General features: G+C 37.3%; 1 protein-coding gene across 2 annotated transcripts in view; it reads right to left on the bottom strand.

Moving 5' to 3' along the window:
• LOC126356007 (D-glucuronyl C5-epimerase B) overlaps positions 1 to 26,698 on the bottom strand; it is a 386,275-nt gene that overhangs the window by 47,989 nt on the left and 311,588 nt on the right. For both annotated transcript variants that reach the window (XM_050006652.1, XM_050006651.1), the window contains exon 7: positions 16,112 to 16,246. In XM_050006652.1, the coding sequence (XP_049862609.1) occupies positions 16,112 to 16,246 (135 nt within the window). The remainder of the gene's footprint in view (positions 1 to 16,111; positions 16,247 to 26,698) is intronic.

A 26,698-nucleotide genomic window follows, 5' to 3' on the forward strand; every position in this document is an offset into this window, starting at 1 on the left:
ACTGCAGAAGGTCTTCACAGGCAGACACTTGCCTCTGCTTTTGGTCATTCTTGAAGATCTTTGGGATGAGTTTAGAGCAGATCTCTTGCATTGCCAAATTTTCAGTCATAATGATATGCACTGTTGTCATTGCAACTGCATCTGTGACTACACACATATTTAACTGACAGTCTCAACTTAGCACTTTATGCATATGTTGCATGTTGTCGTTGGTTCTTGACGTCAGTGCCATCCAATGTGGGGCTCGTCCTCCAACTCTGTGGGCCATCTCTGAAGAGCTTGTGCCATTGGAAAACTGCAGTTTGTGACAAGTTTTTATCCTTGAACACTTGGTGAATCATGGCCAATGTGTCCTTAATACACAAAATTTTATGGTGTACCTCTGTTCACTCATTCACTGCATTTTGTACCTGCAATGAGTCATTGAACAGGACACAACTAAAAACACAATCTCACTTGAACAAATGCTTGCAGGTGACTGGCACTTGGCAAGTGTTTATGGTCACACCCCTCACCCACCACTGAGCACGTGCAGTGCGAGGGCACTGTGACAAAAGGTCACATCAGGAGAAAGTTGTTCCCGATACTTTTTATACAGACTGTGTCAATGAACTCATAAAACAAAAAAGATCTCTGGAAAGAAATTTACCTGTGCCACTTACTACAAAGTTCCCCCCCCCCCCCCTTGGAAACATCCACTTATTGTTAGTAATGGGACTGAGCAGATTGAATATGACAAGGATGCAAGCGGGGAGACAGCGGAACGTAAAACCAATCTTGAGGTCACATTACATACTGGTTTTACAGAACAAAAAATATGGGTTTTGTGGCTTGGTGTCATGCTGTTTCCTCTCACAGCCTGAGAATACTGATTTGGTAACAACAATATCTTCACCTACTTCCTGCAGACTAAAACTTGACTTCAAAGCAGGTAACAATTTTTGCTCACTTTTCAGTCACAGTGTACTGACTTATATAACTGCTATTCAGTCAGCCATCCGTGTATAAACAAACTGTGCTGAATGTGTACATAGCAGGCAATATGTAACTAATCACCACACATCTAGTTGTCAGGCTATACTCCTCACTGCTACTTTGGGCCAGACTATTGACTGCTTTTGTGACTTCATAAGTTCTCCTCTGACTGCAAGCTTATAATTGTCATAATCTACATCAATATACCAATGTGAAATAGTGGTGCAAATACAATGTCCAATAAAAAGTGAAGCATTCAGAACACATAGTCAGATGTTAATGCGTAGGATGCCTTCAACACCACTACACAAACAGCTGAGTACTTTGGAGTGGAAACATGACCAGGAAGCATGGACTGCTGGCAAATGGCATCACGTTGTGTTCAGTGATGAATCACAGTTCTGCACTACCCCAGATGACCATTGTCAGCGAGTATGGTGGCAACATCTGGAGAGATCACATGCTTTCCATGTTTTGGAGAAACGCAGTGATGGTGCCATGGTGTGGGGAATCATCAGGTATGCCTTCAGGTCACAGTTGGTAGTGATTGAGGGAGCTCTGATAGGAAAATGCTAAATCATGGACATCCTGTGTCATCACAGTTGCGTCTTATGGGGCACTACTGAGGTGCTATTTTTTCAACAGGACAATGCTCTTGCACATACAGCACCTGTCTCTGTGAACTATCTATCTGATATAGACATACTCCAACGGCCAGCAAGATCCTCACATCTTTGCCCGATAGGACATGAGAAGGATCAATTAAAACGGGTGTGTCAGTTATAACAGTTGTGCAACAACCTGCCTCACAGGAGAATACAACAGTTTTCGGCACCCATCCCAACCAAATCAATGCACACATTCAGGCTACAGGAGATGCAATGCCATACTGATAAAAGAGTTCATACTGCCAAAGTTCGTTGTAAGTTTGACCCAATTTTGTAATCACTGGCATAACATCACGTACTCTCTAAATCTCTTCAGTTTAATTTCAATTTCTTCTCCCCTTCTGGGTGCTCCACATTTTGTCAGGAAGTATAACAGCAATACACATCACATATCACAATTTAAAGCAATGCACAGGATGTAAAAAAAATTAAAGGTTTGTAACAAAATGATCTCTCTCTCTCTCTCTCTCTCTCTCTCTCTCTCTCTCTCTCTCTCTCTCTCACACACACACACACACACACACACACACAAACACAAACACACAAACACACACAAACCAAAAAACAGCGAGAACAGTTTTCTGACTGGTCTGATGCAGGCCAAACAATTTTCTTTCCTGTTCCAGTCATTTCCACTCACAATAGCACACCAAATCTAAAATGTACTCAATTATTCATCACACATAGCACATATTCTCTAATCCTTTGCCCTTCCACGAAATCCGTTGTGTCTACAGCTCTTAGTATTATGGAAGCTATTCCTTCACGTCTCAGAATACAACCAACTATCCTGTTCCTTCCTTTAGACAGCATTTTCTACAATTTCCTGTCCCTGCTAATTCTGGGAACTTTGTTTTTGCTTACAATATCAGTCAACTTAATTTTCAAAATCCTTCCACAACAGAACACCTCAAATACCTTGACTGTCTTCTTTTCTGGTTTTCCAACAATCCTTGACTCACTCCCAAATAATGTTGTGCTCAAGACAAAATGATCACAAAAAAATCTCTCTCACATGCTTCATTCTAGGAGAGTTCTCTGGCATGAAATCCTCTCTTTGCCTGCACTTGTCTGCTTCTTATGTCCTCCTTCCTTCATCCATCACACATTGCATTATTTCCAAGGCACGAGAATTCCTTCACTGTTTATTATGTGGCTGCAATTTTGATGTTAAGTTTGTTGCTAACCTCACTGCTGCTGCTGCTCCTTAACACTTTTTTCTTTATTCAGTTTCTTTTCATTTCATATCTTCTGCTAACAAGATTGTTAATTTCATTCAACAGATGCTGTAATTCTTCTTGTACAGTTAAAAGCTAACTTCACATTATTTGTGCGCTAATTCATCCTTTTACTGATTTTTAAGATCCTTCTGTGACCAGCAGTTAACTGTTTGTGACGTATTACCTACATCACATATCTAATAGAGCCGTAACTCGATCTGCTGGCTACCATATTCTGAAAACCTGAGAATTGAAAAAACTCCAGTAATGAACAATAAAAATTTAATGCTCAAATTAAAAATTGGTGCAACCTCTCAACCCTTTCACTAATGCACTATGCAATGAACACCTATACTAAGCATATTACTACCCCTGCAAAATATGTATTCTACATCATGTTTTTCTGAGACATTTCAGGTCTAACAAGGGCACCTTATAGTCCGACCCCCTTCCATTTTCTTTGTACTCACTTATTTTTAATTATTAAATTTTATACAAAAATGCTATCCAGCAAATAGCAAATAAAAGACTTCTTTTTGTATCAAAAAAATATAATTCAGTATATGTTAATTAATATTTCCACTCAATGATAAATAAATAACTTAAATACAGGAAACAAAAGTTTCTGCTAATAAGAATCACACCAGTGACTTCATGACTGTACATCAAGCACTCAGCTATTGGTTATGTTAATGGACATGAGATGTTTTATACTTAACAGCAATCAGAAATATTCTAATCTTCAAACACAATTTTTTCATAAAGTTTTGGGAATTTCAGTGTACACTTTTACGAAAGTTATGTAGGTATGAAGAAAATCAAATATTGCAACCCCGTAATGTTCTCTTGTAAGATTATTTCCTTGTTAAGTCTATGTACTGAACAATTGAATATCTATGACAACATGTCTTTTTTGGTCAAAACTAGGCTTTGATGCACAAATACTGCAATAGGTAATGGGGCATTGGCAGCTACCTTAAAGAAATTATTTTATTCTCATATTAATCCCATTCCCACATGCAATGCACCGATTCAGATATTGAAAATGTAAAAAATAGCTACTAAGTTAACCAGTGTTGTGAAAGGAAATGAATTGAGTCAAAGCTAATAGTATCAAATTAACAGTGCACAGTAAGAGTACAGGACAACATAATCAATTGCCCTGAAATTGATGTGGATGGAGCATATAATGAGACTCTTAGTCAATTAACATGTCTTTTTAATTGAAGGCGCAGCCAGAGAAAATAAGAGAAGAACAACATATAACTAAAAGATGATAAGGTGACCCAACTACATAGGCAGACATTACACTATCAACAAAGGCAAAGGATTGCGATTAGTGATAGCAGTCGGGAAAGTTACCTAATACTAGTTAATTGACGGTCAGCAACAAAAACACGGTCAGCAACAAAAACAACACAAAGGATAGGACGGATGAACTACATATTTTAAATAAGCTTTTCTTATTCAATTAAAAGCTAAATAAAGGTTTAATAAACATCTACTTATAAAATTTATGTATACTATCACGTGGGTCACACAGCAAATTTCTAATTATTTGTTTAACATGATGTTAGTGACACACTAAATTTCATATAAAATAAATTATTTAGCTGTGCTTTGCAAAACACTTTGGTGTAACAACAGATATTTTTTAAAGAGTTTTTATTTTATTTCAAGGAGTAAGAAGAAAAAAGGTGAGGGTTTAGAATCCCAGTGACGAGAAGTCAGAGACTAAGCATGAGCTTACTGATCAATGTTAGAGAAGGTACTTAAGTCACGTCAACTTCAAAGCAAACATCCTGGAATTCACGTTAATCAATTTAAGGAAATCACAGTAGACCTTATATAAGATGGCTGTATGGCAATTTGAAAGCCACTCTCTCTAGAGCAAGTCGAGTGCCTTATGTAGGATATGGATGATGGTTTTGCTCTATCATCATCACCATCCTAACTTAGTAGATGGTGTATGACAAGCAATGTAGGATTTGTTTAGGCAAAAGCAGCACTTCAAAGTTGCCACAATGGTCTGTAAAGGTGTAAAACTCAAACTAGATATCCTACAGTGTAGCTTACAGGTCAATATCTGGCATTATAACATCCATACTTCTCATACTGGTGTCCAGGGTCCATTCTGGTGATGATCTTTTTCACATTGTCTTGAAGTCATCATGTTGAAAAAGACACAAAGTACCAATTGTAGCAAAGCCTCTCACACAAGATGAGAGGAAATACTATAAAACCTAAAGTACTTTGCTTCACTATGTTATATGTGACTGTCATGACAGCAATGATGTATCTCGAAGCTTCAATGGCGATTTAAATCAAAAGCATATCTGACCGAATCTTCTTAAAAACTTCCATAAAGTAACTTGTCAGTGTGTAGTATGCAGTTGTCATCTTGTGAATGATGTCATATGGTGAACTTACTTCTGATATTAATCTTCATTGGAACAATTTTCCGTGATCCAAGATCACTACACGTGGTACAATATTCTTCAACAATAAATCTAGCAAATTCAAAGATTCAGCCTTGGTGACAATGCAAGAAGTTAGACAATAAGTGCACATCACATCTGTTTCTTGCTGTTTTTCAACTTTGGAAATCTCTCCGAGAAGTAAATTCCAATTCAGTGAAACACAGCAACTGCAGGAAGAACTGGAACCAGATGTTCTGGGGGTAAATGAAGCATACTCTTCTGTCATACCATTGGCATTCCCTAAAGCTGTTTAAGTACAGAATGGCCACTGGTATCTGATTCTGATATAATCATGCATCTACCACATCCCAGCCACCTGGTGTCAGAATGACGTAGAAATATTTCAGTATGACATGGGATGGTATGCAACCATTTCTGTCCCATTTGGTTGTAATTATTTTTAAACAATGTTCCATTTATTAATTTTAATTCTCTTTTAACAGTTTCTTCCACTTCAGCAATACAGGATTTTTCCTTTGACAGCAGTGTTTGTCAGAGCAGTGATGACTCAGATATCACAAGGGTTGTAATGTTATTCTAATGGATTATGCAAAAGTAGTCAGTTTTTTTTGTGTCTATATCGATTTTTGTATATTATTCATACGTCTTATTTCTGAAGCATTAGTACCTATTTTACCAATCATCCTCATGTATCCTTCAGGCTTCAAAACCAGCATAAAGAATGATCATTAGTCACAACTCTGAATGAGCTGCCATATAAAAAGGATCAAAATTTACTGGTTGTCCAAATAACTGCATGACTTACTTCCTCAGTTGTAGAGTAATTTTCCTTGGACTTGAGAGAGCATTCTCTAGGTGCATGCAATCACTCTTTCAGTGCCATTCTGGATTTGCACTAGAGCTGTAACTATCCCATAACCACTAAATCAACATGTTATTCTGCCTGAGCAGTCTTGCCAAAAAGCATAATGACTGGTGAATATGGTGGTGCTATGTTCAGAGTACAGGAAGCTGTATCTTGGATCTCAATACATGAAAATTTGGCATCTCCATTTAACAGTTCTTGTACTGGCTATGACCTGCAATTTAAATACTTTATGTGGCAGCACATTGTAAGGAAGGTTCTCACATCACAAATGGGCCAAGGAATTGGAAAATCCATCATGTAGCTCACTTTTATGGACCAGGGCAGTCTGTGTGTTAACAAAGTGCTCCAAGATTTTTATTCCATGTATGATTAAGATGTTTTTTGTATTCAAGCGAAGACCTGTGTCATGGACACACTTCAGAATGGTTGTCAAGCAGCTAGATACTCTTCAAATGTCTTTGAGAAAAGAACAATGTAATCACACAGGAAAGATACTTCATACTTTTAAGATGTTGAATCATACTGTCCATATGTGTTCAAAGGTGGCAGGAGCATACATCCATTAGCATAACTTTGAACTCAAAGAAGCCACAAGATGTTATTAAAACAGTCTTTTCTTGGTCAGCTTCATCAATTTCAATCAGTCAGTCAGTTGCCAGTCTGCTTAATCCTATGGAGAAATACTTCATTCCCCTCAGACAGTCTTTAGTTCTTACCAGTGGTTACACTCCCTTTCTGATTCTGCTCAGCCACTACAATCCATTCACCATAAGAATAAACCTGATGTAAACACTGCATTATGTATTACTGTGCATTTGCTGGAACCTCATTTGATTTCTGTTTCATGTGGGGCTGCAGCAAAGCTGTCTTGAGTACTGTCAAGTACGATAATAAGGGTACATTTTTTGTTCTGCTTTACTTGCACATTGACTTAGCTATAATATGGGACAATAGCTATACCGGCACATTTACCTTTGACAGCACTGGCCGTTCAGCTCGTACAGCTAGCCTGCAGTGATGTGGCCAGCTGCAGTTCGCGCGTAAAAAGAGATGAGCAGAGGAGCAATACAGCTTCGATGTCATTTAATTCTTAAGCAGAATGAAATAATACACTGCAAATCGGCCACTATATGCTCCTTAGACGACTATACGAAAATCACAACACGTTATCAGTTTTAGTTAATGTACTACTGAAATTAAAACAAGAATGATGAGAATTCCTGGCTTAACCACAGGGTAATTTTTCTGCATAAGCTGTGGGTAACATAAGAAAGTACTGAAGGATTTACCTTCAGTTGTCTGGTTTTTTAACATTACGTTACATTTATCGTTTTCCATGGATCCCTTGGAGAGGAGTCTCTGGGATGTGGATACAGTCAAATCTCCCCCCCCCCCCCCCCCCCTCTGGTACCATACATGGATACTGTACAATTCTAATGCTGACTGAGTTATGAGATATAATCCCTGTGAAGATATTCATCGATGGAGTAGAAGGAGTTGACCAACAGGAAGTTCTTAATTCACTCTGAAACTGATCTTTTATCACTTTCCAAGACCTTTGATATGCTCTGGCAAGTTATTGAACATATGAGTACCCATGTATTTGACTCCTTTTTGTACTGATGTTAAGCTTTTATAGTCGTTATACAGATTGTTTTTGGTTCTGGTATTATAACCATGTTTTGCACTATTTTGTGTAAAAAGAGACATGTTGGAAATGACAGAGGACATCAGTGAGTATATGTACTGAGAAGTAGTAGTTAGAATACCAGGTTTCTTAAAGAGGTCTCTGCCTGATGATTTAGGACTGACACCAGATATAATTCTAAAGACTTGTTTCTGAATTTTGAAAATTCTCTCTTTGTGAGAGGAGTTTTCCCAAACAATGATTCCATAACTCATTGGTGAATGGACGTAGGTCGAATAAACTAACTTCTTCATTTTTAAATCACCTATTTCTTCTATCATACATACTGCAAATGTAGCTGAACTAAGGCATTTCATTAAGTCTAGAGTGTGAGTTTTCCAATTTAGGTTATCATCAATTTGTATCCCTAAAACTTTGGCACTGTCTACAGCTTTGATTTCATTGTTTGGATACATTATACTTATAGGGTCAGGTATTCTTTGTGAGGTACTAAACAGTATGTACTAGGCCTTGTCAAAATTCAGTGACAATCCACGTGCTGTGAACCACCCACTGATACAAATATTTCATTAGCTGATTGCTCAGTGAGATCACAGGTACTGTTTTTCATATCAGTTCTTGTATCACGTGCAAATAGGAGAAAATTTGCATTTTGTGACACTGCCTATGGAAGGTCATTAATATATAACATGAACAACATGGGACCTAAAATAGAGCCCTGGGGTATCCCTTGTCTGATGGTTTCATATTTTGAATGCCTATTGTTAAGTGATAAGCCTGTTTTCTATTAAAAAGGTAGGATGAGAACCATGAGCCCGCTACTCCTGTTATCCCATAATATTTTAACTTTTCTATAAGGATGTCATGCTGAACACAATGAAAAGCTTTAGCCAGATCACAGAACATTCCAAGTGGTAATATATTTTGATTTATTGATTCTATATTAAAAACAAAGATTCCAAGACTTACCAAGCGGGAAAGCGCCGGCAGACAGGCACATGAACAAAACACACAAACACACACACAGAACTACGAGCTTTCGCAACTGGCAGTTGCTTCGTCAGGAAAGAGGGAAGGAGAGGGAAAAATGAAAGGATGTGGGTTTTAAGGCAGAGGGTAAGGAGTCATTCCAGTCCCGGGAGCGGAAAGACTTCCCTTAGGGGAAAAAAAGGACAGGTGTACACTCGCGCACACACACACACACACACACACACACACACACACACACACACACACACACATATCCATCCGCACATACACAGACACAAGCAGACATATTTAAAGACAAAGAGTAAGGGCAGAGATGTCAGTCGAGGCGGAAGTACAGGGGCAAAGAAGTTGTTGAAAGACAGGTGAGGTATGAGCGGTGGCAACTTGAAATTAGCGGAGGTTGAGGCCTGGCGGATATCGAGAAGAGAGGATATACTGAAGGGCGAGTTCCCATCTCCGGAGTTCGGATAGGTTGGTGTTGGTGGGAAGTATCCACATAACTCGGACGGTGTAACACTGTGCCAAGATGTGCTGGCCGTGCATCAAGGCATGTTTAGCCACAGGGTGATCCTCATTGTGGCTAAACATGCCTTGATGCACGGCCAGCACATCTTGGCACAGTGTTACACCGTCCGAGTTATCTGGATACTTCCCACCAACACCAACCTATCCAAACTCCGGAGATGGGAACTCGCCCTTCAGTATATCCTCTCTTCTCGATATCCGCCAGGCCTCAACCTCCGCTAATTTCAAGTTGCCGCCGCTCATACCTCACCTGTCTTTCAACAACTTCTTTGCCTCTGTACTTCCGCCTCGACTGACATCTCTGCCCTTACTCTTTGTCTTTAAATATGTCTGCTTGTGTCTGTGTATGTGCGGATAGATATGTGTGTGTGTGTGTGTGTGTGTGTGTGTGTGTGTGTGTGTGTGTGTGTGTGCGAGTGTACACCTGTCCTTTTTTTCCCCTAAGGGAAGTCTTTCCGCTCCCGGGATTGGAATGACTCCTTACCCTCTGCCTTAAAACCCACATCCTTTCATTTTTCCCTCTCCTTCCCTCTTTCCTGACGAAGCAACTGCCAGTTGCGAAAGCTCGTAATTCTGTGTGTGTGTTTGTGTGTTTTGTTCATGTGCCTGTCTGCCGGCGCTTTCCCGCTTGGTAAGTCTTGGAATCTTTGTTTTTAATATATTTTTCCCATGTGGAAGTTTCTTTCTATTTTATTTACATCATGATTTATTGATTCTAATATACCATCTGTAAAAGTGAATATAGCTTGATCAGTTGACAATCCTTCCCAAAGTCTAAACTGATTGAGAATGAAAATATGTTTCTGTACTAAGTGTTCATAAAGTCTATAGCACATAACTCTTTCAAACACTTTTGAAAATATTGCCAATAGTGAAATGGGACAGAAGTTTTCCACGGATGATTGTCTCCTTTTTTGTGTAATGGTTTCACAATAGCATATTTAAGCCTATCTGGAAAAGTAACACTGTGGAGGGATTCATTACATAAGTAACTCAGTATGTCACAAAGTTCTGAGGAGCAACATTTAATTATGGTAGTGCTGATTTCATTGTAACCACTGGTACATTTGTTTTTAGGAGAGCTAATAATATTAGATATCTCTTTCTGTTAGGTAGGATATAGTTTAATTTTGTCAAACTTCTGTGGAAATGCATTTTTAAATATTTTAGGGTGTCTTCTGAGGAACTATGAAAACCTAAGTTGTCTGCTACTTAAAGGAAAACGTTGTTGAAAGTGGCTGCAATTTTGAAGGTATCTCTAATCAATTCACTATTTACATTTAACATAATTTCCTCGTTTGCCTGATTAGTTTTTCTATTTCACTTTTTGCTATGTTCCATATAGTTTTTATCTTGTTATTAGAGGCATTCATTTTTTCTTGAAAATAAACACATTTTGAGGTTCCGATTACTTTGTTCAGAATTTTACATTATAATTTGTAATGTGATTCAGCTCTGTAGTCATTGTTTTCCCTTGACATTAAGTAAGTCTTCTTTTTGTTTTGCAGGATATTTTATTCCATTTGTAATCCAAGGTTTCGAAACATTTAATCTATTTGCTTTGATTACTTTCTTAGGGCAGCAGTTTTCCATGTGACCTATGGACGTATTAGAGAAACAGTTATATTTTTCATTTATCCTGAGTGTATACATCTTTCCAGTCTGTATTCCTCAATCAGTTTTTTTATACCTTCAATTCCTATTTCATATATTATTCATAGTTTCCCACTTCCTGTTATTACTTGAATCAGACCCCACTATATTAAATGTAAGCAACTGGGCATCATGATATGAAAGGCCATTAAATATTGGATTTATACTATGATTTGCTAGTGTGGTAGTACCTTTGAAAATGTTATCAATAGCAGTGATGCTGGTACCCATAACCCTGGTTGGGAACTGAGGAATGAGATTATAGGAAGTGGTAAGAGACTATAGTATGGATCTTGAGTAGCTATCCACCAGAAAATTTAAATTAAAATCTCCACTTAGTAAGATTACATTATTTTTAGAAGTTAAGAAATTTAATACTGCATCAAGCTGTTTAGTGAATAGTTGGAAATTATCAGTTGGAGCCAAGTATATTGTGACTATGATTATTTATCTTTTGTGTGTTTCTACTTGTGTGGCACATGCTTCAAAATGCTGATCACTGCAATATTTAAGAATGTCAATGTTTTTATAATTGTGACCCTTTCTAATGTAAGTGGCAACTCTTCCTTTCTACATCTCTCTTCTACAATACTTTGAAGCTAAGGTATTCCCTTCCATATTAACCATTTCAATTTCACTAGCTAAATGATGGTAATCTCTTAGCTCCTTCCTTATCCAAAACAAAGAAATACATTTCAGTTCTGGAAGTGTCACTTGATACATTGTAAACGAGCTTATCAACAACAGAATCCACGAAGCCAACCAGGCGCAGCATTTTCTCTTCTTCTTTTATGACAAGCTGTTCTATATCCTGCCAGTGATCGGCAGTGACGTGTGAAAAAAAACTGTGTGTGTTAGTTCCAGTATGTCTGGCAGCTTAACAGTCTTGTTACTTCCTGGGCCAGTTCCGGATCAATTCTGTGTTCATATTGTAATGGTGCAGCAGCAAGTGTAAAAATGCAGCGTTTGTATGATGTATTTGATGCTAAGAAAATGATTGTTTTTCATGTTTCTACGATACGTGTCTACCTCTGTGGTATAAAACTATAGGCATAGTCCAAATAAAGAGGATTTTGTTTTTTTCATTTTTGCTTTAAAAAACTAAACTGTAATGTTTTCTTAATTTCAACAACTTTTATGAACAGTCTTTCATAAAACATTGATAATTAACAATTTGTATTGGAAACGGAAACAGGAATTTCACATCCAATATGTAATTAGAAACAAGAAGTCATGCATTATTCATACAAAATGATGAGTTTCATTATTACGAGATGTAGGTATTTCAAATTGGATGAAGAAAAAATATGATACTGTGGAGGTTTGAACCACAGCATGAACAACTGCATTCAGTTCATATTTCATTACGCTACAGACTGCACTACAGTTTCAACATGAGTCTGTTTATCAATTGCAATATATACACCACTGAGAAAACTTCAAAGCTGATTAACTTCATTAACTGATGAAACACATTAAGAATGGACTATTTCTCAGCACTTTATAACTGTGTTCCACAAGCATGTCTCACTACGGAAAAGAAAGCAGCCTCAGTCATTTTCATACTGCACATTATCAATGTGACAACCAGAGCATAACACTGCAGAGGTTGTGATTCTACACAATTTTTGAAATAAAAACTATGTACCTAAAGCGTGATTAAGAAAAACACTGATAGCTGTTAAATCATTTGAATATCTTGAAGTTTTATTTAATGTAACTTAGTAATAAGATATCTAATATGTAAGTAGGATCTACTTCCAAGAGCATAACACCACCAGTGTATGTGTGCTACGGCAAATCATCCCGTTTGTGTTTGTTTACATCAGGTTTAATCTTATGCTGAACAGATTATAGTAATTGATGCAGAAATGCCATTTTCCACCTTTCTTCTTCACAAAGATCACAGGATAGAAAAATAATTTTTTAATAGTTTGATGATTTCACCTCACAGCATCTCTTTCACTTCCTCCTGAATTATTCATTGTTCTGCTGCAAACAACCTATACATGAACACTGACATATGAGAGATGACACCCAGTATTGATTTATGTACCACACTGGGTCACCTCTTTTGCCTTGTCTCATTTCCAGACTTGAATGTAACTGAAAATTGATTTAGAACAGATGACATTCAATAACATCATTCTTTGAGTGAGCCCAGACATATTGGCAGCTGGACAGTAGATTCCTCCAGTGAGCATTTCATTATCACCGCATAACATGATTCTTCATCAATGTCACTAACCTGACCATTCATGGACTGGTTTGACTGTCGCTCTGTATATACAATTAGGGACAAGTTGGGCTGTTAGTGGAAATTGGTGATGCAGAACTAACCATGTCCACTTGAAATGGTTATCACAGTTGCTGTTATGTAGGTTCCTGTTGTGTAGTTGAGCACCATTTTGCTCTTGGCTCGAGCTTCACAGTTAAATGGCGTCATTGGGGTGAGTGGAACACCGGGTCTCTGCTTCTGTAGTAGAAGTTATATGCTCAGAAGACTATAGCTTCTTAGCTTAATACTTGGGCTTCCTTAATGCCACCCATATTGAACACTATGGTGGCTAAGTAACTTCATTATACCTGCACTAACATGTAAATCACCATTAAATGTTCTATGCAGACCATGAAGTGCATGCTAAAGTCGGACGAGGCAGTATGATGGTACTGATTGGAACATCATTTGGTACACTGCCCCTTGCCACAATGCATCCTCCACCATCTGCCTTCTTACGCGTATGTCATTATAACATTACACATTGAAAGCACATTCATTAAGTACAAAAACATGGACTGAGCTGACAGGCTTGCCTCAGGAGTGTATGCTGCAATTTAGACACACACAAGGTGTTCTACCAGATTCCAATATTTCACAAATAATGAAGTCCAGAAACTTCCAGAAATCACAAACATGAAATGATAAATGACTACAGGGGGCAGGAATCAAAATAGTGACCTGAGCATGACCAGCTAGCAAATATAATCACTACAGTATGGTGGATGACAAATGACATATCGTAATATTGTCTTAAACATCACACACACTAAACATCACACTACACTAAATGTGTAGTACAGAAACATTAATTTTCGTTCATTTTTTTCTACTAAAAATAAAATATTGAACTCAAATAACCTCTTCAGTTTAACTGAATCTACACCTGTGACTGAAGATTTCATAGCCCTGAAGCTCATCAAAAATCTTCAGACATAAATGATTTTTTCGTGAATTCATAGCTGCCCTAATAATCTTAGTTTCAAGTTTCAACTGAAGAATTGTGTGTAAGTACATCCAGTAAATACTATAAAGAAGACAATGACACACCAAGAGTACATACAATAATGAACCAAAAGGTTCTGACCATCTGCTTAATAGAGTGTTGGTTCACCCTTGGAACGCAATACAGCAGTGATTCAGCGGTAAAAAAATCTGACAAGTCTTTGACAAGTTTCCCCCACAGGTATGTGCCACTAGATGTCTATGGACAGGTCACCCAACTCCCATAAATCATGGACCGGTGATTTCAGGTCATGGAGCTGGTGCCGAACAGTCTCCCAGATGAATTCCCCTGGATTCATATGCAAATCTGGCAGTTAAGACATCAACATGAATTCTCTTCAGACCACTGTAGCCCGATTTTGGCCTTGTGATCAGAACAGTTATATTGTTGGGAGATGCCATAGCCACTGGCGAACACCTCAAGCATGAAGTGATACAGGAGGTCCACAATAACGTTTGTGAAGTCCACATCTCTCCTGGTATCTTTCGTTATTATCACAGGTTCCCTGGGAGCCCTGGTGAATCTCCCCCATAGCATAATACCTCCACCACCCCTGGTTGGCACCTGTGACTTAGTGCCGTTTTCAAGTAGCAGTTCATTTAGATGATGGTATATCTGGACACAACCATCAAGATCGTTTAAGAAATCTACACCTATATCGACACTCTGGAATCCACCGTATGACGTGCTGCCGAGGGTACCCTGTACCACTACTAGTCATTTCCTTTCCTATACCACTTGTAAACAGAGCAAGGAAAATACTACTATCTGTATGTCTCCATATGAGCCCTAATTTCTCTTATCTTCATGGTTCTCACTTGCAATTTATGTCAGCAGCAGTAGCGTGGTTCTGCAGTCAGCGTTTTCTGCTTCTTAGTAATGTGCCTCGAAAAGAATGTTGCCTTCCCTCCAGGTCTTCCGATTTGTGTTCCTGAAGCCTGTCCATAACAGCTGTATGTTGTTTGAACCTGCCAGTAACAAATCCAATAGCCTGCCTCTGTATTGTTTCAATGTCTTCCTTTAATCCAACCTTGTATGGATCCCAAACATTAGAGCAATACTCAAGAATAGGTTACACTAGCACCCTATATGCGGTCTCCTTTAACAGATGAACCAAATATTTCTAGAATTCTCCTAATAAGCCAAAGTGTGATTCCTCTGCCCAGGTGAGACATTTCCACTGATCCATGGTCAGTCTCTATGGCATCATACCCATTATGTTGATGACATCATTGGGTCAACATGGGAGCACATACTGGTCATCTGCAACAGAGGCAACTGTTCAATCATGTGTGCTGAATGTTATGTTCCAAAACACATGTGCCTGCACTAATATTGGATCATTTGAATCCCAGATCTGCTACAGATTGCCACCTATCCTGTTTTACACAGTAGGTACGTGTCTGACTTCCATGTCCTGTGATGAGGTGGGATCGTCCAATACCCTGCCACCTACTTTTGGTTTCACTGTCCTTCAACCTTTCCATGGATGCTCCTCAGCAGAACAACTGCTGACCACGTCTGGAGTTTCCATGATACTTGTTCCCAAGTACCAGGCATAACACTCAGCCCTTCATCAATGTGACTTACGCCACTGCATTTACCCATTTGCAGGCCTTATCGTCAGTAGTATGGATCTCTGCTTCACTTTTCTTATCGATTCATGTGGCCACAATGCCATCACTTGGCATTAGATCTCGCTAAGGGCAGTGGTCGTAATGTTTAGGCTGTACAGTGCATACTGTACCTTAAAAAGCTATTCAAAGTATTACGTAAAAAACAGGTACAGACAGTCAAGTTGAAGCAGTTCCACACAAATAAAAAAGATGCTTGGGTTACCTTTATTTTGGATCTGAACAGCTTTCTTTTGGGCTTTTTCTGATATGCCAGACCTTTCTGTAGGTCAATGATGAGATCACGTGTCAGAAGGCGCCATTCAGATTGATGACCAATACCATGGTAGGTGTGCTGATCCTAGAAAACACACACAGTTTTTTAATATAGAAGATCTGAAAGAAAGGTCTGTGTCTTTGATTTCAACTATGGTTAAATCCAGAGATCAATTATTCTAAATGAGATTTACTATTCTGACAGCTTAAAAGAGATGCAAAAATTCAAAATGCAACAGCAGTTATTTGGAATCCTTCCATTCCACATTACACGATTATTATTTTTGTTACTGGAGGATAGCGCAACAAAAGTAGTTGAGCTAGAAGAAAGGGCTACCATGGTATCAACAATTTAAAAGTGCAATAACAGAAACATTGGTAGGATACAGAGAAGTAGAATGTTACATTTGCTCAGTGTTGTGTTTAGTCCCCCTGTGTCAGTACTGCAATGTGTTAAATAAATACTAACAATATAATCTGTTTTGGGTATCAGTTAATACTACATCTATTTTTATTGTGACAGCCACAGCTTCCAATTGCAGTAATCATTTACCTGAGGCATGAAACTAAAATAACTTAAACGCTTAAGATAAAATAAAAATTATGCAACAGACAGAGTTTTTGCACTCAGATTACTGCTTTTCATAAGTAAGGCTCACAAGGGGACCCTCCATATTGTAAATCATGGATTTTGATGCGCTTCAAATATGTTGCAGAGGCACTTACCCTGAGTATCTGACTATTTGGTTTTTTAGCAAAGGGTCTTGGTTTTTGAGAAAATAAATTTTGAATTTCATTGCGCGATTTGTATACCTATAACATGAGATGTATTCTGAGGAAGTCAGCGTAGCGAAGTGGCAAAGGTTAACGGCTACTGCTCTGGAGGTATCGTGTTCAAATCCTGCTTGAGTAATTTTTGTTTCCCCCAAAATCGACCCTAGTTTTCAATTCTATTTCAAAGAATATCAGCAAACAGTGTAAGATGTGCAAAATTATAAGGATATATTCAGTTGTTAATTTTTTCTGCCATACAATATTACAAAATCTTATTTTTCATTGTCCACATTGCTTGATGTGCCAGAACAATATTGTGGGTGATACGTACCATAGAAACAACCGAAGCACAAATTTTCGCAGCATCACACACATTTTATCAAAGCAACCATATTGCAGGCTTACAGTTTCATCATGAGCAATACTGGGAAATAATTCTTTTGCATTCAAAAATATCTCTCTTTCAACTGCTAATTTCGATAAGAACCATGCGTATCTAATCATGCTTTCAAAATTAGGTGCCCTGAGTTGATGTAGGATTAGTGAACATAATTTTATCGAATCTTCCCTAGAAGTGATCTCCCTATTGTCTTCCATCAAGTCGGGACCATTCTGAACAATTTTCGTGAAAATTCTCACTTGTCGGTAAAAATAAACATCGCAGGGCTGCCAATAAGGAGTGCACTTTGGTGGGACCACTTTTAGTGTGCAGGTACTTTCCTTCCTTTCATCAGTGAATATTGTATCAAGTTGAATTAGTTTGCCCTCCCCACAAATCGATAATGCACAAAAAAAATTTCTGCCCCACGTACGGAAGAATTACAGAACGCAAAAATTCTTCATATACCAGTTTTGTGAACTTCCTGCATTTCGACCAGGACAAGACTACATTTCTGTATTTCCCAGTTAATTTGTCTACTCGTTTTTGAACGTTAGGATGACATTTTCTGGACGGTCTTGCATACATAAAAAAAAACATGTGGGAGCAGGATTCAAACACGGTACCTCCTGCGCAGTAGCTGTGGACCTTAACCACTGTGCTATGCTGACTTGTTTGGGTTACATGTTATGTTACAGGCATACAAAGCACACAAAGAACTTCAAAATCAATTTTCTCAAAAACCAAGGCCCGTCGCTAAAAAACCAGATAGTCTGGTACTCAGGGCAAGTGCCTCTACAACATATTTGAAGAGCATTAAAATCCGCGATTTACAGTGTGGAGGGTCCCCTTATCAGATCCAGATTACTTTGTTCCACGAGCAATGTGCTACAAATTGCACTGTGTGTTCATCCTTATGGGATGATACAAAACTGACTTTTTTCTCATTCCCCGATATATTTTCCAGCTGTTGGTCAGTCCATGAGACATGCAAGAATAGTACAATTGGTAATTTGCTGCCAGTAAAAGGCAGTGATCTTCAAAGTCTCCAGCCTGTCATATAATTAATTCATCACGAAATTTCAGCACTATAAGTCATCTTCAGTTTCCCTGTAACATATATGCTAGAACTCACTGGTGGGTGCCCATGAAAGAGATTCATTGTGATATAGTTTATCAGTTTTTATGAGACAATGCATCATTTGCAAAGTTGTGGAAAGTTCATGTTGTTCAGTATTTATTTAGGTTTTTGTACTTTTTTTGGGGAAAAAACATGGTGTGAGCAGCAAAGAGGATTACTGAATGAGTACAGTAGTGAGAGCAGGGTTAAGAGAAATTCAAGAGAGTACTGCATAACAAAAATAATACCTTAAATACACACTTCTGTGTGGAAAAACACTTTCCAACAACAGCAAGTGAGTTGCACATGTTGAACACTAAAGTTGAATATCTTCCTAATATGAGAAAAGCGACCCTTTTGGTGTTTTATGTAAAAACTGAGTTCAGATACAAAATGTTCAGAGAACCTGTACATATGGAAAACAATATAATAATAGTTATCGAGGGAAGAAAGGTATTTTGAGTGAACAATTTATTACATTGTTGAGATGTGGTGTGATTAAAATTATTCCACACAGTTTGAATAGCAGAACGAAAAATATTTGAGCCATCATGAAATGGATATGATTGTCATATGCTAGAGTAGAATGGGTTGAAAAAGTAAATTAAAACAGCACCTGGTTGTGCAAAGATAGTTGCAACGTGCCAAACTGTAAGGAAGATCAGTTCATGTAAATCGCTGGCCTTTTTTCCTCAAAGCAAAAAGGTAATTCCAATTTACCAGCACATTTGCAAATCAGATCAAATTCAACCATTGATAAATCCACCATCGCAAATTCAAACTATGGAATGGTAGAAGAGCTCCAATGAGTGGCTTTGAAAATAAAATTTAGTATTTCCATGTAGTTCTAAGCCTTAAGATAGTTTATAAAGAAAAGTCTGTTGGAAACATGCAACAGCACTTTACAGCACAAGACTTCCTTTTAGAGAGTGTATTGCTCTAAATGGGCAAATAAATCATAATTCTGCATTTGACCATGGAATACAGCCAATTCAACCCTATTCAAATCACCACAGCTTTCTGTCAATGAAAACAGCTGACTACAAGAGTAGTGAGATGCCAGGCACATGTGAAAACAAGTAAGGTTTTTATTTCTTGAATCATCATTCAGCACCAAAAAAAATTATTCCAGCCAATTACTGCATTTTTTGCTGCAAATGCACTATGCATTTCACACTTGATTTGCTAACAACTGTTTGCACTTACAAGAGTCAAAATGATGTTACACATTTTACTACTGCTTGAAAAGTAGATTTCTTACTGGCTTCAATGATGAGCTTCACTGGAGGATTCATTGTTCAAGGACATAGCACCACACATCACTCAAGAATAAACACTTACTATACATGACTACAGCAGCAGCACACTGGTTTGAATACTACAACTGACTAAAAACTCATATAGATATTTGTCAGTAAGTCTTTGATTTACAAATTAGTAGCTCTAAAATATGGTGATTCTTCATAACTAAGAATATGTGATGTACAAGCTAAATATCAACTTATATAGTGGTTTTCACAATCACATATAAGGTTAACAGAGTATGTCTTCTGTAGCTCTATCAGGTTGACAGATGCTTTAAAAAAAAAAAAAAAAAAAAAAAAAAAAAAAAAAAAAAAAAAAAAAAAAAAGGGGGGGGGGGCAGCTCACTTTCTAACAAATATTTATGTATAGATCAACCTCTTTGCAACCAACATATCATATTCATATACAAAATTAAAGTAGATACTTCAAAACCCTGGTGAAGTGTGATACAGCAATTTTCATCATATGACAAAATCAATGAAATACATAATGTTTACAAGAGGGAATTTAGAGCAGTTCGATTTACAAATTTCAGAAAATATGTGGAACTTGACATCTAAGCGGAGGGAGGGGAGAGAGTGAGAAGTAAGGTTGATTCTGATCAAAGGTTCTGAGATGCAATCCCTGAAGACTGGACATGGTACACTGTTGGTGGAAACTTTCTACCAAATAACCACAGTAGGTCATCATAACAGAGATGTAGTCTTCATCTTTAAAATGATGGTCAATTTGAGCCTGTTCTAAGGACTTGGATGGCTGTTTCAGTCATTAACTAGTTCTTTTATTACTAACATGGGCAAGTCAACTATAAACATTATTATTTGTCTCCGCTATTCTTGTCTGACGTATTTCTTCTTTAATTCATTCGACATCCATGAAAGTTGTTTTTGCCCATGCTTGGATGAACAAGGAATTGTGTGATAATGAATGGGCATGTGAGCTGCCAAAGGTGCTAGAGCTCTGTAGTAAAAGTATTTAATGACACAATTCATACTGTCTAAATTAGCTGACACTTAGAAGAAAAGTACCACGGGAAACAATTTGTATGCAAGAACAAATTATAATGTCAGTAATTCATAATATAATCACATTTAAAGCCTGAATCACAATATGAGTTTTGTGAGTGTATAAGTAAATAGCTAGCACATTCTCAAATACTTACATAACTCTCCACAAACCTCAAAGTAATTTTCAAGTCAAAGACCTCTGGGGAAAAAAATTCTACTCTACTGGCTTAGTGTTTCAAATAGGGCTGTGTGATATACTCAGAATGTTCCTATTCCATAAAATTCTTTCGAGCTGTGGTCTTTGTCAAATTGTAAAATGATGAATTGATGTTTTGGGGACAGTTGTAAGTGGCAGTTATGAGGTATGTTCCATTCATAAAGTTTTACCTACAAAAGGCTATGGTTCAGCTACGAGTTCTGACTCAGTGCACAATATTATTGAATGATGGAAGCCACGGTACATATTGGTGTACAGTAGGGATGTGAAGACACATAACTAGCTATTTAACACATTCAAAACATTATTCATGGTATAGAAAGAGCTATCAATAAGAAACAATTTGTACCTTCTACTTAACATATCTCTCTTGTACATCAGTCATTTTATTTATTTCTCCATTACATTAGCAATCATCCATAAAAATTTGAAGGTATTCTTTCCATGCCAATTCCGAGTCCAGTGTACATGAAGATCTTCATCTAAACTGATCACCTTAAATAAGCAATTAAAAAATTGTGATTTTGAATCTCCTCTCCTCCCCCTCCCTCCCCCCCCCCCCTGACCCACCACCACCACCAAACCCTTTGTAGACAGCACATGTACAGATACAGCAGTAACATTATTGTCACACCAACTTAAGACTGTAGGGGTACGTTTTCTCTTTTCTGTCATGTTATGTACTGCTGTATCGGTACGATTGCTTCCTTCTGTGATGGAATGGACTGCCATCTGTTGCAAGCATCTGCAACCACTTGCATTTTCAGGAAGTCTTGCATACATTTGATCTACGGGAACTAAATCTAGTACTTGCATTTGTAATTTCTTATTTGGTGAGAATGATGCACTCTAAAGGTTTGAGTGGCGATGAAATTAGAAAAACCCTGCTAAATGGAGACTCAGCTGTGGAATTTGGTAGTGATTTCAAAGATCAGAGGACTGCAAGGTACTACTAAGAGAAAGTGAAGATTCATCGAGTAAGATTGAAATTATTTACCAACTGGGCCCTTCACAAGTGAGGTTGGAAAGAGTGAGTACCGATGGCTGACAGGCGGCATGTTTATGCCTCAGAATTATGCTTTTTCTAATGATAATTCTGATGTGAATCCTCTACGTGAGGATCCTAGTGAAAGAGAATGTTTTTAGCTTACATTTGACAGGGAATTGATGGGATGTACTGCCAATGAAACTAACAGCTTCTACAAAGTATTTTTTGCAGTCTGCGTGCTGATGGCACACATACAAAAAAAACAGAATGAAGAACTATTGTTCTACTGACCCACTGACGGAAACACCTTTCTTTTCAGTAATGCCTAATCACAGATTTCTGACAGTTCTTTGAATTGTACATTTTAGTAATGCATGCATTTTGGGAGACACAGAGAGCGAATAGGCTTCATAAATTACAGCACACTGTGAATTTTTTGACAGCAAAATTGAAGTCAATATTAAATGCATTCAGAGATTTATGCATTGATGAGTCTTTGATGTTGAGGAAAGGTAGCCATGTTTTTAAATAGTATATACCAAACAAAAGGCACAGGTTTGGGATAAAACTGTTTATATTGTGCAAAGCTGAAACTACATTTATTTTAGATATTACAGTGAACACAGGAAGAGGAACAGAAATTGAAGACACTTGTGGCCTTTGTGTTTCTTGTACTGTTGAAATCGTATCTCAACGAAGGTCACACACAAAAACAGACACAGACACAGACACAGACACACACACACACACACACACACACACACACACACACACACACACACACACACACACACAAACAAAATTGTTGAAACAGAGACGAACAACAGAGAAACACGCTAGAAAATCAAGAGACACAGTATTGTTGTATAATGTAGCCAATAGATGAGGGCAATAGATAAAACTGACATGCGAGATCAGTTCTACTGAACATATGTAAAGTCAATAAATGGTACAACATGTTTTTCTTTCACCTCCTGGTCTTGTCTGTACTAAATGCCCATATTCTTTATCAAATGAAAACTCAAAAAAATCACAGCCTCTTGGATCTCATGGGATAGTTGCTTGCGAAATACAACATTCCCAGAAAGTCGGCCAAGGGAGGAAAACCAAAATCCTATGAAACTTTACTATGTCTCACACAGAGGCACTTTACTTCCCTAGTACCTCAGATTGCAGTACAAGGATCTTGGATAGAAAGATTATGCCACGTATGTAGTCATACGACACAAAGAGACAAGAGAAGACAGGACACTAGGTTTAAGTGTGTAGAAAGCAATATCCCTTTATGTGTAATTCCATGTTTTAAAGTGTACCACACCCTGAAAAAAAACTGAATAAATTTTGTGCTTCCATATAACACTTATTGTGCAATTAAATACAATAAAATGAGTTGATGAGGAAAAAGCAAGCCAATAACTTATCTATTTCAAAATGCTACATATTTCAACTTCCCAAAATAACTCGGTGCAGAGAAGCAGGCAAGTGTATAAAAACTTAGCCTTCAAAGGGTTAACAACTGAAAGTCGGGTTGAAATTGGTATGATCTGCTCTGGCACATATACGAAAATAAGCAGAGTCAAAGTTAATAGCTAGTGAGCCAATATAAATTTATAAGAAAAGAAAAAAAAAAAAAAAATTCAGGCTGGTAAAGAGAGAGATTCGTCTCAGCTATATTGTCTAACCAAAGTCATCTTCAGTGACAGGTGGAAAAGATGTATGTTTCAGTGAAGTCTAAGGCTACATCAATGGTAATACAGTTATCAGAAGAGTTATCACAGCCAAGCAGCCTCTGGTGTAGGAAACAGACTAAGGGTCCCTTTCAATACAATGCTTCTGTAAAGGCACAGCAAAGACAACTTCTCTAGCAGAGGGGATGGGAAATTTATTGCCAAAAAGCCCACAACTCTTTGAAAGGACTTGTAGCCAAATGAAAAAAAAATGCAAAACAAACTAGTTTAAGAATTAGAACATAAGAAGTTTATATCAACTGAGATCTGCCTTGGCATTCAATGCAAAAAATGAAATATGCATTATTAAGATAAGATGGTGTAGTGAGAGGATGGTATGAGAAATTACTCATATTTGGAGCTTGGAAATTACTTGCATCAAATTGAAGTCATTGGGGACAATGCACAAAGAACAATTAGAAAGGTAAAAACAGAAAAGCATCATGGGAAGACAGAATAATGGTATGGATATTTAATGCAAGATAACAAAAGCTGTAGACAAATTTATAATCTTCTTTTAGACAATATTGATGTGTCTGAAATGCCAGAAGTATGGCTATCATCTACAATTATCCCCAAAAACAAAAATGGCAAACATAAATTAAGAAGTTGAGGGATATCTCAGTTCAGTGTGCTTTATGATGTTTTTTTCCTTTCCTTCCAATAATCTAGCTAAAATTAACCCATTTTTTATGAAGTGGATATTGGAGTCATCAGGCAGTGTTTCAGTTGGAGATATCAACTACAGACTAGACACATACTATAAGGTACATTTGGGTAAAGTATTGAGAAGTTCTGAAAAACCCATTAGGGGAACATTTACTTGTTTTCCCATGGCATATGACATTACAGCTGAGCCTGAGCAATAGCTCGAGGGGAAAATGGAATAGCAAGAAATGTAGTTGTCATTGTCAAAGTAGCCACAACAAGAACAAGACCAAACATAAAATACCAGGCAGAGGCATACAGCGAATTTAACGTATGTGCAAATTGCATGATTCCACTCTTTAAGGTAATTCTGTCTCATAATTACACAGTTTCTGTGATGGAATTTTTCTTTTGATATTGGCACATACAGATAAAAATCACAGTCCTACCAGAGTCATAAATGGTTATGGAAGGGACAGAAGAATCTGCCCTACAATGCAAGCAAAGACAACCTTGAAAAACAATGTAAGAGCGTGTTTTTCAGTGAAGTCTATGGATACCATTCTACAGAGTAGAAGGATTTGGCCACTAGAAAATTCCTTAATTTTTGTTTGATGATGATGAGCCACACTTAATATCCAAACAAATTCAAATAATATCACATCACAGCAAATACAGATTAAGTGTGGAATATACCAAGGAGACTCATTAAGTCCTTTCTGTTTCTGCCTGGCTCTGAACCCACTATCCAACATGCTAAATAATACAAATTATGGATACAATATTACTGGAACATACCAACACAAAATCACACATTTGTTATACATGGATGATCTAGAACTACTGGCAGCAACAAATCAACAACTCAACCAATTACTAAAGATAACAGAAGTATTCAGTAATGATATAAATATGGCTTTTGGAACAGACAAATGTAAGAAAAATAGCATAGTCAAGGGAAAACACAATAAACAAGATGATTACATATTGGATAACCACAGCGACTGCATAGAAGCGATGGAAAAAAACAGATGCCTATAAATATCTAGGATACAGACAAAAAATAGGAATAGATAATACAAATATTAAAGAAGAACTAAAAGAAAAATATAGACAAAGACTAACAAAAATACTGAAAACAGAATTGACAGCAAGAAACAAGACAAAAGTTATAAATACTTATGCTATACCAAAATTGACCTACTCATTTGGAGTAGTGAAATAGAGTAACACAGACCTAGAAGCACTCAATACACTTACATGATCACAATGCCACAAATATAGAATACATCACATACATTCAGCAACAGAGAGATTCACATTAAGCAGAAAGGAAGGAGGAAGGGGATTTATCGACATAAAAGACCTACATTACGGACAGGTAGACAATTTAAGAAAATTCTTTATAGAACGAGCAGAAACTAGCAAAATACACAAAGCAATCATTCATATAAATACATCGGCTACACCATTGCAATTTCATAACCACTTCTACAACCCTTTAAATCACATAACATCAACAGATACGAGGAAAGTAAATTGGAAAAGAAAACATTACATAGCAAGCACCCGTATCATCCAACACAGCCACACATCGATCAAGACGCATCCAACACATGACTAAGTAAAGGCAATATATTCAGTGAGACGGAAGGATTCATTATTGCAATACAGGATCAAACAATAAACACCAGATATTAGAGCAAGCATATTATTAAAGATCCCAATACCACAAGAGATAAATGCAGACTTTGCAAGCAACAAATAGAAACAGTAGATCACATCACAAGCGGATGTACAATACTAGCAAATACGGAAAACCCCAGAAGACATGACAATGTAGCAAAAATAATACATCAACAACTTGCCATACAACATAAACTAATAAAACAACATGTTTCCACATACAAGTATGCACCACAAAACGTACTGGAGAATGATGAATACAAATTATACTGGAACAGAACCATTATAACAGATAAAACACCACCACATAACAAACCTGACATCATACTCACCAATAAAAAGAAGAAATTAACACAACTAATCGAAATATCCATACCCAATACAACAAATATACAGAAGAAAACAGGAGAAAAAATTGAAAAATACATCCAACTGGCTCAGGAAGTCAAAGTATGTGGCATCAGGATAAAGTTGACATCATACCAATTATACTATCAGCTACAGAAGTCGTACCACACAATATCCACCAATACATCAACGCAATACAGCTACATCCAAACGTATCAATAATTACAGATTTCTGTAGTTGTATATATACATGTTCAATTACCCGAAAGTTCCTAAATGCAATGTAACATATACCGTACAGTTAAAAGGAACTCACACTTGATCAAGGTCCGCGTCAC

This window comes from Schistocerca gregaria, chromosome 3 (assembly GCF_023897955.1).
Source record: "Schistocerca gregaria isolate iqSchGreg1 chromosome 3, iqSchGreg1.2, whole genome shotgun sequence".
In the NCBI taxonomy this organism is placed as follows: domain Eukaryota; kingdom Metazoa; phylum Arthropoda; class Insecta; order Orthoptera; family Acrididae; genus Schistocerca; species Schistocerca gregaria.